The following is a 17741-nucleotide window of genomic DNA, read 5'->3' as shown; positions in this document are numbered from 1 at the left end:
GATTCAACGAGAGATGACTAGATTTCATGCACATTTTTCACTTGAGATAGTAGTCAGATATAAAATTGTGTGACTAAGACCTCAAATTTCAAAGTTTATTTCAGATTTTTTGATTTATCTTCAAGTAATTCAAACATTTTCAGGAAGTGTATACTGGCTATGTTGTTGCCATGGTGTCTCAAGAGGGACAAACAGTAATATTGCTGCTTTTTTCTTGTTTTTCAAGTGAAGCTCTTTAGGGAATATGCGAGCATGCCTAGCTGAGTTCTATTAGAAGCAAATCGAACCTACGTATGCTGATGCCTTTAAGTACTAAATAGCTGACTGAAGCTGGTCATTTTTACACACACACACACACACACACACACACACACACACACACACACACACACACACACACACACACACACACACACACACACAGTCTTATACAGGTAACCTTGTGGGGACACACAATTCAGTCCCATTCAAAATCCTATTTTCCCTAACTACAAATCCTAAAATGAACCCTAACCCATACTCTTACCCTAATCTTATCCAAAAAACCTAACCTTAATCCTAACCATAAACCTAACCCCAGCTCCTAACCCTAAAACTAACCCTAGCTCCTAACCAAACCATTAACGTAATTCTAACCCAAACACTAATTCTAACCTTAACCCTAAATCCCCTAGAAATAGCATTTGACCTTGTGGGAACTAACTAAATGTCCCAAGTTGGTCAAATTTTTGTTTGTTTACTATTCTTGTGGTGACGTCTGGTCCCCACAAGAATAGTTACACACACAAATACATACACACAGACACACACACAGGTTTGAAGTGTATTGTAAACTGTCCCCAGACCTCAACAACCTGTCCAGTAGTATAGTGGTGCCTGGAGAAGGGGGTATACACTAATTTTGCTCCCCAAAATAATTATATTGCAAACAGTGACATACAGTCTGAATGACCTAGAATGATTAATCCCATATTGGTCTTTCAGTCATTCACAGGTTTCTGATTTATATGTTGTTCAGGTTTTCCCTGTCAAACTCACACTTTTTTAAATTGAAAAAGAACAAATCTGGAAGTTCTAAGTCCACAAAATTGCTTAAACCACATCAGGAGACCACTTTTAAGGTCTGGGAAAAATCGAAGACATTTTTATTTTTGAGGGTAGTTACCCTTTAATTGAACTGTGCAGGCACCTAGCACTGTTGCTTGGTTAGCAGTGTTTCTATAGTGCACATGAGCTGGAGTTTGCAAATGAATGGGGAAGCTGCATCCCAATATGGCGAACAGAGAATAGGCTAGTGGGTGTGTCGAAAGGAAAGTAGTGGGCGTGTGGAAAGGAGTGGGTGTGTCGAAAGGAAAGTAGTGGGCATGTGGAAAGGAGTGGGTGTGTCGAAAGGAAAGTAGTGGGCATGTGGAAAAGAGTGGGTTTGTCAAAAGGAAAGTAGTGGGCATGTGGAAAGGAGTGGGTGTGTCGAAAGGAAAGTAGTGGGCATATGGAAAAGAGTGGGTTTGTCAAAAGGAAAGTAGTGGGCATGTGGAAAGGAGTGGGTGTGACAAAAGGAAAGTAGTGGGCATGTGGAAAAGAGTGGGTTTGTCAAAAGGAAAGTAGTGGGTATGTGGAAAGGAGTGGGTGTGACAAAAGGAAAGTAGTGGGTATGTGGAAAGTAGTGGGCATGTGGAAAGGAGTGTACTGTATGTGTCGAAAGCTCTCTGCTAAAGGTTAGACGGTTTTGATTGAGCAGTGTTGTTTTCCTTCTGTTTCTTACCACTCAACTTCCTTGCCGTGAGAGTTTAGACTTCTGTTTTGAAGCCAGACGATGAGTCTGAGTTGTATTTCACTGTTGTTTTACACAAATAATTGTAAATGTTCCGTTATAAAACTGATGATTGTTTATTTTTTATTAAAATTATTAATTATGTGTGTACTCTTGCTTCGTGCGTTGTATGCATGTGCTTACTGTGACTTTCACCCTCATATTTGCTACTAGGTAGCAACTTCCCATGCCCTTGCAGGACAGCAGTGCTTGGCAAGCGTGAGCAAAGGGAACTGTGTCCTGGTGTTGTTGCCTTTCATGCCCTTCCCACTGAGTAGTAGACTGCATGTAGGCCCTATGTATCAAGGTGAGATGGTTATCAATATTAGTTATTTATTGTGTAGGCTGCTATCCTACTTTAAATAAAATCATGTGAGAGACAAAAATGGCCATGTTAGCTACTGCTGGTGACATGAGCGTGATAACCAGTAAGAAGAACCCTCAAGTCGGCAGGGACGTCGATACAACACCAGTTCACTGGTCGCCTGGTTATCAACTAATCGTGCAGCCCAATCAGCCACGCAAAACGGTCTTGAGTGGAAACCAATCTGCCCAATTAGCTGATTCGCATTCCACACACCCACTCGCCCATTCTCCAGTCGCCATATTGGGTGCAGCTACCCATACTTGAAACAAATGGCCACTAGATGTATGTAAATAATCATGATATCATTCTGCCAGGTAGTCATAGGCTACTTTGTAGCTAGTTAACATTAAACTGAGAATGTTTTGGGGAAAGCCTTTCCATCTACCAGAATACAATTAGGCCTATCATTAGCATTGCGATATGTTTCCCGTTCCTTAATTGTTTGAAACCTGCAAGGTGGAGGCAATTATTTTATAAAGACTTCCTCATATGCGCACTCCTGTTCTATTGGTTTTCAAATCAACTTTATTTAATTGTCTAGCAGCCAAAGCTATTATCCTAGTCATATTATCAACCCATGGAAGTTGTTCAATCAGGCCTTTATGGTAGAGTGACCAGACGGAAGTAATTCCTCAGTAAAAGGCACATGACAGCTCGCTTAGTTTGCCAAAAGGCACCTAAAGGACTCTTAGAACACGAGGAACAAGATTCTCTGGTTTGATGAAACCAAGATTGAACTCTTTGGCCTGAATGCCAAGCGTCACAGCTGGAGGAAACCTGAATGGTGGTGGCAGCATCATGCTGTGGGGATGTTTTTCAGCGGCAGGGACTGGGAGACTAGTCAGGGTCGAGGGAATGATGGACGGAGCAAAATACAGATAGATCCTTGATGAAAACCTGCTCCAGAGCGCTCAGAACCTCAGACGTGCGCAAAGGTTCACCTTCCAACAGGACAACGACCCTAAGCACACAGCCAAGACAACGCAGGAGTGGCTTCGGGACAAGTCTCTGAATGTCCTTGAGTGGCCCAGCCAGATCCCGGACTTGAACCCGATCAAACATCTCTGGAGAGACCTGAAAATAGCTATGCAGCGACACTCCCCATCCAACCTGACAGAGCTTGAGAGGAATTGCAGAAACTCCCCAAATACAGGTGTGCCAAGCTTGTAGCATCATACCCAAGAAGACAGTAGGCTGTAATCGCTGCTAAAGGTGCTTCAACAAAGTATGAAGTAAAGGGTCTGAATACTTATGTAAATGTGATATTTCCAGGGAGGTGGGGGGGTTGTATACATTTGCAAAAATGTCTAAAAATCAGTTTTTGCTTTGTCATTATAGTGAATTGTGTGTAGATTGATGAGGGGGAAAACAATTTAATCAATTTTAGAAAAAGGCTGTAAAGTAACAAAATGTGGAAAAGGTCATGGGGTCTGAATACTTTCCGAATGTATTGTACCGCCAGTACACTACTTTAATACGCATTGTGACGATTAAGAAGTGAGTATACATAATTCCCACAAAAACAATGGGTTTAGGCTTATACCTGCTATACCCTCTACTACACCACTGAACCTGTCCATAAAAAATGCTTCATCTTCAAATACCAGAGCAAGTCACCTGGAGTTATATTATGGTGCCGTCTGGTGGATGGATTTTCCAATGATCAATTCTTAGGTGAACAATTACACTGACTGCACAAAACATTAGGAACACCTGCTCTTGCCATGACATATTGTTGATGTCATTTGTAATTCCACTTCAGTGTAAATGAAGGGGAGGAGACAGGTTAAAGAAGGGTTTTTAAGTCTTGAGACATGGATTGTGTATGTGTGTCATTCAGAGGGTGAATGGGCACGACAAAAGATTTAAGTGCCGTAGAACAGGGTAAGGTAGATTGTAGGTCTGTGCCAGGCACACGGGTTTGAGCAGAGCTGCCAACTCTCATGCATTGGCCATGAAGCACGCCTTTGACCCTCTTCTCACTCGCCACACCTCATATCTCACGCATTGAAAATAACTACTTTTATTTTTCAATTAGTTCACTGTATAGTGTATTGTCCTGTCCTGCAAAACTACTGTGAACCGCAGCACATTGAAGCATATGAGTGGTCTAGTTATGTAAGGGGTCAAGGGTATTGGATTCGTGTTTTAAAGAAACGCCCCTCAAGATTAGAGTGGAGCTAAACAGAGAGAGAATGTTCTTTGTTGAGTTTATAAATCTGAAAAAAATAGCAGCAGGGTAGTGCTTTTTTTAATGTACAATGTCTCCTCGTTTGGCATTGGCTGTGACAACGAAAAGGCAGCAGACATAGGCCAACAGTATGTTTTAGTAGGGAAGTTTGGAAGGGTGACCTGATTTGTAACTATGTTGTCAAACTTTGTGAACCCAAAGCTGTGCTTGTCATCAAGAACACTGCTGTTATTGCCCACACCTATTTTATTATTCCACTTCTTCACAATTTTACCACTGTGAACACATTTTAAATCTGATATGCCTACTTTTGTCTTTGAAAATGAATTACCCGAGGCAATGTATATTTGCAGCCATTCATGGACAGTTTTGATTAAGTCATACAAATATGTGTCACGGCAGATTTCCTCCTCTTCCTCTGAAGAGGTGTAACAAGGATTGGACCAATACGCAGCGTGGTAGGTGTCCATGGTTTTTAATAAGAAAAACTAAACATGAACACGGATACAAAATAATAAAGTGAACTTGCAACGAAACAGTCCCGTGTGGCACAAACACTGACACAGGAAACAATCACCCACAAAATAACCAAGAATATGGCTGCCTAAATATGGTTCCCAATCAGAGACAACGATAAACACCTGCCTCTGATTGAGAACCAATCTAGGCAACCATAGACTTATATAAACACCTAGAATGAAAACAACCCCATAAATCCACAAAAACCCCTAGACAGTACAAACACCCTAGATGAGACAAAAAACCACACATCACCCATGTCACACCCTGGACTAACCAAAATAATAAAGAAAACAAAGATAACTAAGGCCAGGGCGTAACAATACGTATGGGATATTAAATGCTCCAGGCCTCAAATAAAATGTGACATTTTAGTATTGTGCACATGCTAGGCAGAGATGGTAGGGGGATCTTCAACTAGTAGGCCTAGGATCTGGCAAGGATCTTCAACTAGTAGGTCTAGACCACCTGAATATTGATATTCATTGGATTTTTCTTGAATGTTGGGTGATTTTGAGAAATGAACTGTTATAACCAGAACATTTTCTTGTTATAACACCCAGCACTTGCAAAACATAGATCAGGATTTTCTTCCAGACCTATTTTAAAGAGATAGTTTACCCAAATTACAAAATGTTTGTGTCCTTACTTTGAAAGCAGTCTATGGACAAGGAGAATGCAGTATATAATTTGGTTACCCACTGCCATCAACTATTAATTGTAGTATCTCCTTTGCAGAATTTTGGTGTAGTGGTAACACTCCTAGGCACGTGGGTAACAACTTTCTACCTGAGAATAGGAATCAATCCCTGCTTCCAACCTTCCCACTATTTCTCCCATTAAATGTCAAACCACCTAAAAAAAATGTGTTTAAATATTAGCATACTTTAAATTTCCTTCCCCCAAAATCTCAAAGTAACAGTCGTCAAATCTGGAGTGTTCATTTAATGTCCAAAGCATCCCGGATACATCTGACCTGTGATTTTTTGCATTTTCCACCCTGGTCATAGGCCTGGGGCCATGTCAAAATACTGTACGTAGAATTTCAGGAAATTAGCTTTAAAACAGTAAAATGTTCCTGGGGTTTGTTTCAGGGGGCAATGAAATTAAAATCTCACTCCAAGCTTTCTTGCTACAAAAGTTGGCAGCCCTGGGTTTGAGTGTGTCAAGAACTGCAACGCTGCTGGGTTTTTCACACTCAACAGTGTCCAATGTGTATCAAGAATGGTCTTACCACCCAAAGGTTACCCAGCCAACATGAGCCAGCATCCCTGTGGAATGCTTTTGACACCTTGTTGAGTCCATGCTCCGACAAATTGAGGCTGTTCTGAGGACAAAATAGGGTGCAACTCAATATTAGGAAGGTGTTCCTAATGTTTTGTACACTCAGTTATAAAAAAATAATGTCATGTCAACAATTTCCTTAGCCTATAATCCTGGCTGGCATCCTATTGAGTGCAATTTATATTTTTAATCCCCTGTTAACATTCTCAAGATCTCTAATAGGCTATTCTGCTGATATAATTCCATGATAACTAAAAACACAAGTGCAACAATCTTGTATTGCAGATCTATCTTCCCAGCACAACACAGGCACACATTGTTGCATTGACAGCACGGATTGATTATTGCCGCGCAAAGAACAATTATATTTGATTTTGTCTCGGAAAATCTGCTTTGAATAGGCATCGGTAGGCCTCATCTTCTGTCCCGTATAGACGGTAATGGTATAGCTGTGGAAACCAATGATTGAATAGATGAATAAATAGAGCTGAATTACCCTACTGTCTCCCGGGGAGACGGAGAAGTAAACAATAGAAAGCTGAGCCCTGGCCTAGAGACAAAAGTAGTCTACAAGGCAGTAGTGATTGGGGGCACATCCGCACTCAGTTCTAAATTGACACAATTTGTCTTTGCAAAGTTAGAATGGATACGAAAGGCAACAAACGCGCAACTTCAGCAGGCTACCGATTGCCAGACCCACCTAACGTCGCTTTGATATCACAGTCCTCCGTCTCTGTGTACAAACTTCCGCCGGACAGGACTCGAAACACCCGCGGCGGAGAGAGTCCTTGGGAGAACCCCGACTCTCGCGACCCAGTCAAACAGGATCAAGTCTGGCGCGAGTTCGTGCGCGCAGAGAGGAATGGAGTGAAAGAATGGTAATGGCTGCTTTTAGAATGCACAACATTCATTATTTCCCTCCTTATCGTTTTTACCAGTCTATCGTTAGTGCATATTTCATACAGGTAGCCCAATCTGAACCCGAAATCTTTCCTGTTGTTAGCATTTAATTCAAATTCATGATACAGCCTGTTTTCCATTTATTCTTGAAGAATTAAACGTACAAATGCTGACAATGCTATCTGGTACCTAATGAAATAAATTCAGGCCTTTCATTAGGGAGGTAGGCCGTAGAAACATGGCACAACTGCGTTTTAAGTGTATATCCCAATGACTGTATATGAATGGACAAAGCCCTAGATCACGTGATACCAATCATTCCTATGTGAAGACTCAATAGCGTATTGAAGGCAAATCTGCTAACTTTATGCGTAACCTTAAAATAAGACTAAAAAATAAAAAATAATGAATTTTTACAATTCGGACCATTTTGACTTTGTGGCTGTACTATCTAGTGGAAACCCAACTGAAGTAGGTTAAGATGGTGTCTCAGGGAGACATAACATGGTCACATAACATGTATAGCTATTCCAGGAAGTGATGCTGCAGGCTAGCTCAGTGCTGCCACTTCTCATTGAGTAACTCAATTTGAAGGCTGACCTGGGTACTTCAGGCTGCCATTAGCAACGTTATAAATTATCCTTATAACTTCTTCTCGGTGCGATTTTAAAATAATCGGTTCAAGGACATACATCCGGTATATTAGAATGATTTATTGGTACTATGATTGTCGGAAGCTAGCCAACAGTAGCCCAGAGGTTAGAGCGTTGCGCAAGTAATGGAAAGGTTGCTGGATCGAATCCCCGGGCTGACAAGGTAAAAATATTTCGTTCTACACCTGAACAAGGCAGCTAACCCACAGTTCTCCGGTAGGCAGTCATTGTAAATAAAATTTGTTCTTAACTGACTTGCCTAGTTGAATATATATATTTTTATGTTATTTTATTTACATGAAGATTTACATTTTTCCATCCACTATATTTTCTGCTAACAATGCATACCGCGGTCGGCCTTGAGCTTCCGTGACTTCAATGAAAGGGGGCAGTTGTTCTCCCCTGGTATAGGCAACCATATAGGCCTACAATCATAATTGTGTTTTGACCCACAGGCAGAAGAATTGGAGTTTTCTCAAGAACTATGATCAGCTGGTAAATAATTAGCCAATTTATCTCATTAAATAGTCAACTGTTTTATTTTAACACAATCTTGTTGATATCAATGCTGCATGACCCTGATCTTAAGTTGGTATGACCCTAAAATTTGTGCCCACAGGGTAACCACAGGGCAGAGAGCCCTTTACCAAACTATGTGCCAGTGTTTTCTGACCACATCCCCAACACCACCAACCAGATGTTTGGGAGTCGTGTATGCACACCACTGGGCAGGGAGCTGATGAGAATGGATAAGCTGTTAATTGGAAGCTATAGCAAGTGCAAGCCGGGTCCAGATATGCAGCCTTGCTAGCATCAGCAGGGAATAAGACTCACCCAAGAATGCCCACTATCAATCTCGCCTTCCAAAAGAGAGCATATCAGTTCTGTTTAAAAGGTGTAGCTCGTGTTCATGTGGCTAGTGATGGCTGATATGTTCCTTGAATTGAGGTTTTACTCATATTCATTGGAGGCTTGCTTTACGTTAGGAGCACCATTTTCAAGAAATCTATTTTAACTGATAGCTGCTCATGTGTTTGACCCGTGAAGAGTTTACACATTGCCAATAGATCTAGTTGAGACTCTACTTAACTCAGAAAATGATGCCATTTTTGTTAAATTTCTGTTATATTTCTCAATAAAGAAGTACTGTATATTGTACTATGGATATTATTTTGTGAACTAACTGAAGCATAGCCTATTCAATGATACACAAATAAACTATTTTCATAGTGAATACTTTCAAGCTCATGGGAACTCACCCAGTTGAAGTTGACCTCAGAAGTGGACTCATAGCGAGTCATTGGCTCTTGCCATTATGTTGTGTAGATCATCCAGCTATGTGCCTCAAGCACAAAAGAATGCATAGGAAATATTAATAATGCAATTAGATGGCTCTATTTTCCCTATTTATTTGGCATTAAGGCATAACTGGAGCTACGCAGATGATTCATTTCATTATCAATGGGCTTGTAAGTGATGAACATATCAAAGCTATGTGAACATGATGAAATGACAGAGAGAGGGAAATGCTTGAGTCTTTTAATAACTAAGAACTAATTTGGCAATTGCCAAATAATATTTTACTTTGCTATATCTTTTTCTTATTCTTTGAAAATGCTGAAAAATCCCCTTATAAGGAACTCCACTCTGGGAAAATTGCCTGTGGGACAAAAATACAAAATGTTAACATCACTGTTACTTCAGCCATATGCTACTGTATGTTACTGTAAAGTAAAGGCATAGTTAATGAAATTGATTATTTTTGGAAGGATTGTTCAGAATCATACCTCTATAGGATAGAATACCAGGGGCAGGATTCTGCCAGCAATCTTGAGCAGACTCAAATGGCAACGCCATAGGCACAATGAGGGTAGAGGCGATGTGGTGGTCCATAATTGCCCCATAGACTTGCAGTTAGTGGGGAAAATGTTAGCAGGAGATCACCACAAAGAGCAATGATTGGCTGGTACAGTCTTGGAGTTAAACCTAATGTAGTCTAAATTAACATTCACCTGCTCTCCTTTGGGGAGACTGCCAGAGTTCCCCAGATGTCCATTCATTCCCATTGGGGGAGGTGGTGGTACTGGCTTGTTCTGTAAAACACGTAAACTTATTTTACAATTATTAGTAATATTCTCACAGTTGAAATACAATGATCATTCACTGCTTTAAATTGAATTTAATGTAAGTGTATACCTCAGCATTGGGCTCAATTTTGTCAACCCATCTGTCCAGGGTTGGATCCCAGATAATCTGAGGATGAAAATAATAACACTATGAATCAAGCCACAGAGAAAAACACTAATCCACTAGTGTCTATATATAGAATATAAATAACAGGTTCTTTACCGATTTGTCATTGTCCTCGGGTAGATGAGCCTCCTTCGGATGAACCTCTTTTCCCCTACAGAGAACCAGCTGAGCCAGTCACCATTGTTTGGTGTGTTCTTTGCAGCAGGGGTCTCAGGCTCAGTCACTGGCCCGGCTGCCAGTCTGGCTTCGAGGGTTGGCCTCGGAGTGTTCTGGCTTGGTGATGGACATCATAGCAGGATGCGCAACATGTCTACTCCGGACATCTTTAATAAGAAGGAGAAGTCAGGCCACTCTGCTCATGTCACCATACAGAACAATCACTAGCTGACAGGTTAGGAGCATCTCGCTCTGATACTCTCAACCAGACTGCCGGCAGTCACAAAGATTCTTAGAGCTAAACCTATTTTATGTAGCTAGAGAACGCATGGAAATATAACAGCCATACACTCACACGAGTAGCAGGCATTTGGTCTATCACAACTAATTATCACACTCTTGCAATGGCAAATTAATTTCTTATAAGATAAGGCTTAAATGACCTCTTCTCTTGGAATAGTACACACTCCACCATCCCATTCCCACTTTCGTCCCACCATGGGGATGATGGGAGGTGGTTGTGGAGGATTGTCTCTATTCTTCACAGGGAAACCGGCTTTCGTGAGGATCTCTTCCCTCTGTTCAGAAACGCTGCTTGTTGGGAACATCCCCTCCCTCTGATGGATGTTGAGGTTACCTCCCTCTGTGCAGCAATGTTGGCTTCTGGGATGAAGTGTAGAGCACATACAGTCATTCAAGAAAAATCTACCACTTGCAATCTATATTGTAATTGACACCGATCCATCCCAAACATTTCAATCATCATCCTCACCATAACATCATTACATAGAGTTATTCTACAGTATCTTAGACTCATCTGACACAATCTGAGAGATAGCAGTCTGCAACTAAATAAACTTTCCATGCAGGTCATTCAGCTGACCCTGCAGGTGTTTCATCGACTGCTTTGCATTGTTCAGCAGGACCTGCATCTCTGCCCTACAGGAAATCAGGTGGTTCAACAGACTGAGATGAACAGAGAGGCTTCATGCCCCTTTGCCCATCTTTAGGATTCTTTCTCACTTAACACCAATCTTATTAGGAATGCACCTTTGTGGAGATGTCACAAGTGTTATTTAGAAAGCCTTACCTTGTCAGGCGCCGAGAGGAGGACGGGATGTCTTCCTGCTCCAGTGAGCTCTGCTGGCATGTCTTGCTCACTGTTGAGGAACGTGTGACAGATTAGAGGACTATGGTTGTTCAGCAATAAAACATTCAGCACACCATGAATGTTGAACAGTAAAGCTGAAGTCAAACCTTGCTCCATTGTTGGTCATTCACAGGGGGACACCATTTCCATTGGCCATATAGATTCCCGTAATTGTTAATGGCATATGGGGGATGGTCTAACCCTGGTAAAAGAATAACAACAGCTAGGATTTACTCACTCACTTTCAGATAAAGTAATACAATCATGAGACCTGTCAGAAGTGTAATGCTTACCTCCATCCAGGTTGTATCACATCCGGCCGTGATTGGGAGCCCCATAGGGCGGCGCAGAAGTGGCCCAGCGTTGTCCCGGTTTGGCCGGGGTAGGCCGTCATTGTAAATAAGAATTTGTTCTTAACTGACTTGCCTAGTTAAATAATAAAAATAAAATAAAAAATGTATATATTGGCCCGTTGTTTTGGGCAACATTCTCCCAATTTTGCCCACTAGTTCCAGCTTGTGATGCACTGTCCTTAATGAAACAATCAAGTCAATATTTTAAAAAAAATACATTTCAGAGAAAGAACATAACCAATTCTACATGAGACAGTGTTTCCAGATATTGCAATCTCAGGGGTCCTCATGAGGTAAGTAAAGAATCTGATGTCTGAGTACTCACAGAAAAGGTATGCATGATTCTAGGCGAAGCCAGTCCTTTACGTGATGAGCATCTCATCTGGGTCAGCAGTGGAAGGATTGATACACAAGCCTTCAGACTACTTTATGTCTTGGGCCTTAATGATGAAACATAGAAATATAATTTATAATGTGATGCATTATTGCCATGGCAATGTTGAATGTTCAGTCAAAGAGCATTATGGGTAATGTTGTCAGATTCATGGAGTGACTGGCCAATGCTGATTTTAGACCATGAAACCCAGGGCTATATGCAAGGATGAGCCAAATAGATTATGCATAAATGCATTGCATGCGGTGTCTACATAAATGTCCTGGTGCTAGGCCAGCAACAGTCTTCTGCTGGAGTAGGTTTGAATTTGTTTGCAGAAAAGTGCATACTGAAAGTATACTCCTAATATCTGCCCATTACCCTGTTAGGTTCTATGAATGTGTAATTATTTTTTGATTGATGTATTGCATGCACGGTGTTAATTGTAAGCTAGAAATCAAATGCATTATATGTGATGATAATTGTAACGCCTGCGGATACAGTTTAGCCGACACATTATCATGCATAAGTTAGTTACATTGTATTTAGCAAACCCATGACACGCAATACACTTCCTGCCAGTACTGGTCCTGACCGTCCTGCTGCTTTAGAAAATAAAATAGTCCCAGTAAGCAAAATGACGTTGAACATAGTCTAAAAAACGTATTTTCCAGACGTTGAAGAAAGGTTCCATTTAGGTGCCGAATGAAAGGTGAAAATACGTATATACGGAGGTTGAAATCAGTTACATTTTTTGTTCTGAATGAAAGGTGAAAATACGTATATACGGAGGTTGAAATCAGTTGCATTTTTTGTTCTGAATGAAAGGTGAAAATACGTTTATACGGAGGTTGAAATCAGTTGCATTTTTTGTTCTGAATGAAATGTGAAAATATGTAATTTATAAACATCTATGTTTGGGCCAAATCAGGGCTGGTCCAGAGTGGACAAAACCTTAACCAAACATAGACGTCTTTGATTGGTTCAGATTTGGTCCAAATCATTGGAGAGGATAAGAAAAAGACACCCAAAAGGCGTCAGCGTCGGTCGATGCTTACTGAGGTATAGCCTACAGTGTCGCCTTAAATTTAATTTGAGGAGTGCCCATCTATGTGGTAGACCTACTGTTTATAAAACACCAAAAACGACCAATCCAGACAGGACCAAAAAAAGACTCCAAAAGATGTCGGCGTCGGTCCATGCTTACTGGGGTGTAGCGTACTATGTTGTCATCAAAGGCATTTTAGAATGTCCATCCATGTGGTAGGCCCATCTTTTGTAAACCCTGACGCTGGGCCAATTGTGCGCCGCCCTATGGGACTCACAATCACGTCCGGTTGTGATACAGCCTGAAATCGAAACAGGGTCTGTAGTGATGCCTCTTGCACTGAGATGCAGTGCTTAAGACAGCTGCGCAACTCGGGAGCCACCAAGTGGCACATACAGCAACTCATTTGCATAACAGATCTATTTTTGAATGTGTAAAACATTAAAAGGAGCATAAGAAATTGGGTGTCAAATCAAAGCTACGAGCCTATATTTGTGAGTAAAATAAGCATACATTTTCCAACCATTTCCCATCTGAAATATTTGGCATAAGCAAAGTCTTTGATTTCTGGATCAACAGATGGAAAATAGATCTTAGAAAACATCTACCAGAAAAGTTTAAAAAAGTATCAGAAATACATCAAACACAATAACATTGATGTAAAGAACCCTCCCAACTAATATTTAGGATAAATTGTTTACCTTGTGTAAGTTTAAGAAATATTGCCTTGTTCCGTTACCCACACACATATCATTAAGATATATTCTAATTTCTCTCCCTCATGAGGAAGGATAATTAAAATTCACAAAAGTACCAAGGAATGGTAGATCTACCAATTAGTTATTGTGATTTTACTGATATCAATTTTGTTTATGAATTATTAAGTGATTAAAGCTCGTAATTCCGTTACCAAATCGGTAACGTAATTACAAAACAATCAGTAATGGAATTAATGCATCTGAATTGGCAATGGTAAATCCTAGTATTCACAAACCACAGTTGGGTCACCTGCTTACCGTCCTCCCTTCCACTGGCATAGTTATGTTCAGCTCATAGGCCTAACAGTTTTCTTTCTTTTTCAGTTGTCTGGTGGTAAAAGCAAGAGTATTAAAACAGTCTGGACAACCTCTCACTCTCAGGTCTTACCGACACATACCTATGGGCCCCTCTATTTCCATTTACTGTAACTAGCATCCTCACCCAATGAGCACCGATTGACACCATAGTTGAAAATAGTTAGTTAGTTAGATAGTTGAAAAGTGGTTGAAACTTGGTCAGTCCACTCTGGCCTTGATGTTAACGTCTACAGATGGACTGGACCAAATCTGAACTTATCATAGACGTACGTTTCACAAGTTTGGATAGCATTTAGCTTAGTCCCAAACCATTGCATTTATCAGGAGTTGCCTGGATTTACATCATGAAATGAAAATGTCTGTGCTATTGCATGTCATTACATAGTGTGGATTGCTGCACATGCATTTCTGATGTCTCTGTTCTGGTATTATTTATTGTCAGTATACTGCTGAATTCATGGGTGTTGTCTACGGTTTGGTACTACAGGAGAGGGGGAAGAGAAGTGCTAAAGAAGCAAGATTGAGTCTGCTAGTCACAAACAATCCTGACAAATACAGTTGATTCTACCTCTGCTCTGTCAAACTGGACATTTAGCCTGCACTTCATCTTTCAGGTTTTTACTGGACATTTAGCCTGCACTTCATCTTTCAGGTTTTTACTGGACATTTAGCCTGCACTTCGTCTTTCAGGTTTTTACTGGACATTTAGCCTGCACTTCGTCTTTCAGGTTTTTACTGGACATTTAGCCTGCACTTCGTCTTTCAGGTTTTTACTGGACATTTAGCCTGCACTTCGTCTTTCAGGTTTTTACTGGACATCTAGCCTGCACTTCATATTTCAGGTTTTTACTGGACATTTAGCCTGCACTTCGTCTTTCAGGTTTTTACTGGACATTTAGCCTGCACTTCATCTTTCAGGTTTTTACTGGACATTTAGCCTGCACTTTGTCTTTCAGGTTTTTACTGGACATTGAGGCTTATTTCAACATTTCACCCAAATGTGAGTCTGAGAACAGGACAGTGCTGGTGACAAACGGACAGGTGGAAACCCAATTATCATACTGAAAAAGGAATGGGTGCTGTACTGCCTTTTCCAGAACTATGTTCAAATAAGTGAACAGATAGTGTTCATGTGGGTGGAAGTGTTTCAGGATCAGACATTAGTTCAGATGCAGATTTTGTGTGCATATTTTTGAGCTTTTGCTACTGTCAATTTATTTCCTGAATACCTGAATCAATAAACCAAACCCTATTTAAAAAGATTGTATATGCCAGTACTTGTATATGCTGGTAAAATCACTTGAAAGTTGACATATGTGGTTCTAGAAAATACAGCATACCTCACAATGAGATAAACCAGAAGGCACATACATTTCTTTATTGTTCAACAGGTTATCATGAACTTTACTCTAGCAATATCAAACATGCAGTCTGGATGATGCGCCTTTAAATACAAAGTGGACAAGGCAGTATAAATAATACAATGTGCACTGTATGTCGTCATGTAAAATATATACCGTGTATATTTATATGTATAAAACGTGCTTTTCAGAAGCTTCTTGGATAAAGGAGAGCACTCAAAAGCACAACATCACTCTCCAGCTGTAGTATGAGCCAGATACACACAACGTGCCAAAAGAGGAATTCTTTACAAAAATATCTGAGAAAAACATTTGAAAAGCTTCTATTGCATGTTACTGTTCAATACTTTCAGCTTGTGAATACATTTGCAGAAAACTTTCCTTCTTTTTTTTTTCAACAAAAATAAGTAAACTTTCAATTTTCCCCCCACTTGTTCACAGGAATAAAAAAACATTCTTACTACGGGTGCATTCACCAAAAGGAAAGGCATGTAGTCAACAGCACTTTGAGGCCTTAGGGGCAAAACGTAAAACACATGCAACATCACACAGAAGATGGTGGAGGGGTCATCAAGTAGATTTTGAATAGAAAATAAACAGTATCATTTCTAAGTAATACAATGCTTGTGTTTCATCTCTGGTGTGCCCAGACGTACATTCAAACAATGAAGGAGTCAAGCTATGATATTAATGCTGCATAATGGTGCACCATTGCATTCAGCTGGTGCAGTAAACATTTCCCTCTAATAATTGTCATGCTGCGTGGTAAGTACATTAAGGCAATGCCAGGGTGAAGTGCTATAAGGTCAGTGTTAGCATCTGAACTTCAGCTCTATCCACCTACCAGTTTACAGTATTATTCTCTTGTGGGCGTAGTGTTCTGCAGTAGATACTTATGATGGCTTGTAATTGTAAACGGTATTATTAAAATGTCTTTGCCTCTGCCACAAGCATTCAGGTTGGCAGAGCACCTCAAACCGCTTACCTCTTGATCTCTGCTTTCCAATGAGGAATTTCTGTTTAAGTGTTGTCAAGGTAAGTGCTTCAACCCTCTGTTTGGCGTAATTGAGGCTATTGTTCTGTGTTGAGTTAAAATCGGGATACACAAAGCCCAAAGCCAAACCCCTTCCCATGGCCTTGACATCCAACCGCCCCTCTCCTAAAGGAACTTGGAGAGAAGTTGCTCTTCATATGCACACAGACGACAGGTAGGTGTGTTGGCACATCGTTCATGGGTGACTAGCAGTTGAAGTGACTGGACATAACTGATAATTCGACACAAGGCCAAATACTATAGGACTATCAAGGTGGAAATGGGAAGAGAAGTCGTCTGGAAGAGTGAAGTGGAATCAAAGCTGTGCAAGGAGGAAATGCCAAGTGGAACATTGTTTGTTATCAGTCTTTTGATCGTGTGTTAGGAGGAAACACCCACCACCTCGATCCTGAACCACATTTCCAAGTAAGGTTAACTGGAGAAAGAGAAAAAGGGAAACAGTATTAGTTTCTCCATAGTTTCTCCAAACCAACCCACAGCTCCGCGACATTGCCTGCACCACAGCATGCATGACCCCCCCATAGCACGCAGCTATCACACATACAACCTCCCAGAGCCACACAGCTCCGCCCAATGGATTGCATGTTTTATTACAAAACGTCAAAAGTCATTGTAAATAAATGTACAAAACATCATATTATAACACATTCTCTTTTACATTAAAACGACGAGTCAAACTGAAACACACACAGAAGAGGTAAGTCATGATTTGTGTCGATGGCCACTTTTGGAGTCTTCTCGTCGCATCCTGGGGGCGTGTGATCTAGGAGGACTGAGGTCAGAGGGCAAAGGTCACACAGGGTTCAGGAGGAGGCTGATATAAGAAAGGGTTTACGGTTAAGGGTTTGATCATGATCAGATTCAGTAGTGTGGTAGGCGTTCCTGGAAACCTAAAAGTGTACGTAAAAATCTTATTTCCTGACATATACAACTACGAAGACTATAAGAGAACACATGAACATCTATTTTCTCAAATTCAGGTACACAAACCACCTATTGGGCATGGTCCAAGAAAGCAGCCAATAGTTTAAAGAAATATAGGAATAAACAATATTCAGAAGGGAATATCCAAGTCCTATTTCAATACAACCAAACTCACTGCACAACATGTCTTACTAGGGATTTACTCATCAGAAATCAAACGCATCATCAATATCATCATCGATATCATGTAACGCCCAATGTTAGTCCTA

At 40.7% G+C, this 17741-nt stretch overlaps 2 protein-coding genes across 6 annotated transcripts in view; one reads left to right on the top strand and one right to left on the bottom strand.

The window, feature by feature from the left end:
- Window positions 1–6498: 6498 nt before the first annotated feature.
- Window positions 6499–8882, top strand: lg18h2orf50 (linkage group 18 C2orf50 homolog). Its single transcript, XM_029687912.2, has 3 exons — window positions 6499–7049; window positions 8180–8219; window positions 8344–8882. Exons 1-3 carry the CDS (start codon window positions 6814–6816, stop codon window positions 8533–8535), a joined length of 468 nt encoding a protein of 155 aa, XP_029543772.1. The 5' UTR covers window positions 6499–6813; the 3' UTR covers window positions 8536–8882.
- A 6603-nt stretch (window positions 8883–15485) lies between these two features.
- rock2a (rho-associated, coiled-coil containing protein kinase 2a) overlaps window positions 15486–17741 on the bottom strand; it is a 43137-nt gene continuing 40881 nt past the window's right edge. For 3 of the 5 annotated variants that reach the window (XM_029687907.2, XM_029687909.2, XM_029687911.2), the window contains one exon: window positions 15486–17320. In XM_029687907.2, coding sequence (XP_029543767.2) covers window positions 17251–17320 — 70 coding nt within the window. In that variant the 3' untranslated portion in view covers window positions 15486–17250. The remainder of the gene's footprint in view (window positions 17321–17741) is intronic. The other 2 variants (XM_029687908.2, XM_029687910.2) reach the window with 2 other exon arrangements.

Source organism: Oncorhynchus nerka, linkage group LG18 (assembly GCF_034236695.1).
Source record: "Oncorhynchus nerka isolate Pitt River linkage group LG18, Oner_Uvic_2.0, whole genome shotgun sequence".
Classification (NCBI taxonomy): Eukaryota; Metazoa; Chordata; class Actinopteri; order Salmoniformes; family Salmonidae; genus Oncorhynchus; species Oncorhynchus nerka.
The sequence above is the reverse complement of the archived record's forward strand: the minus strand, read 5'-3'. Positions and strand labels throughout refer to the sequence as shown.

Excerpts from the sequence above, each read along its gene's own strand:
- lg18h2orf50 (XM_029687912.2), top strand. The coding sequence starts at position 6,814 with ATGGATACGAAAGGCAACAAACGCGCAACTTCAGCAGGCTACCGATTG. Across the intron at positions 7,050-8,179 it reads AGGAATGGAGTGAAAGAATG|GCAGAAGAATTGGAGTTTTC; the intron begins GTAATGGCTGCT and ends TTTGACCCACAG. Across the intron at positions 8,220-8,343 it reads TCAAGAACTATGATCAGCTG|GGTAACCACAGGGCAGAGAG; the intron begins GTAAATAATTAG and ends TTGTGCCCACAG.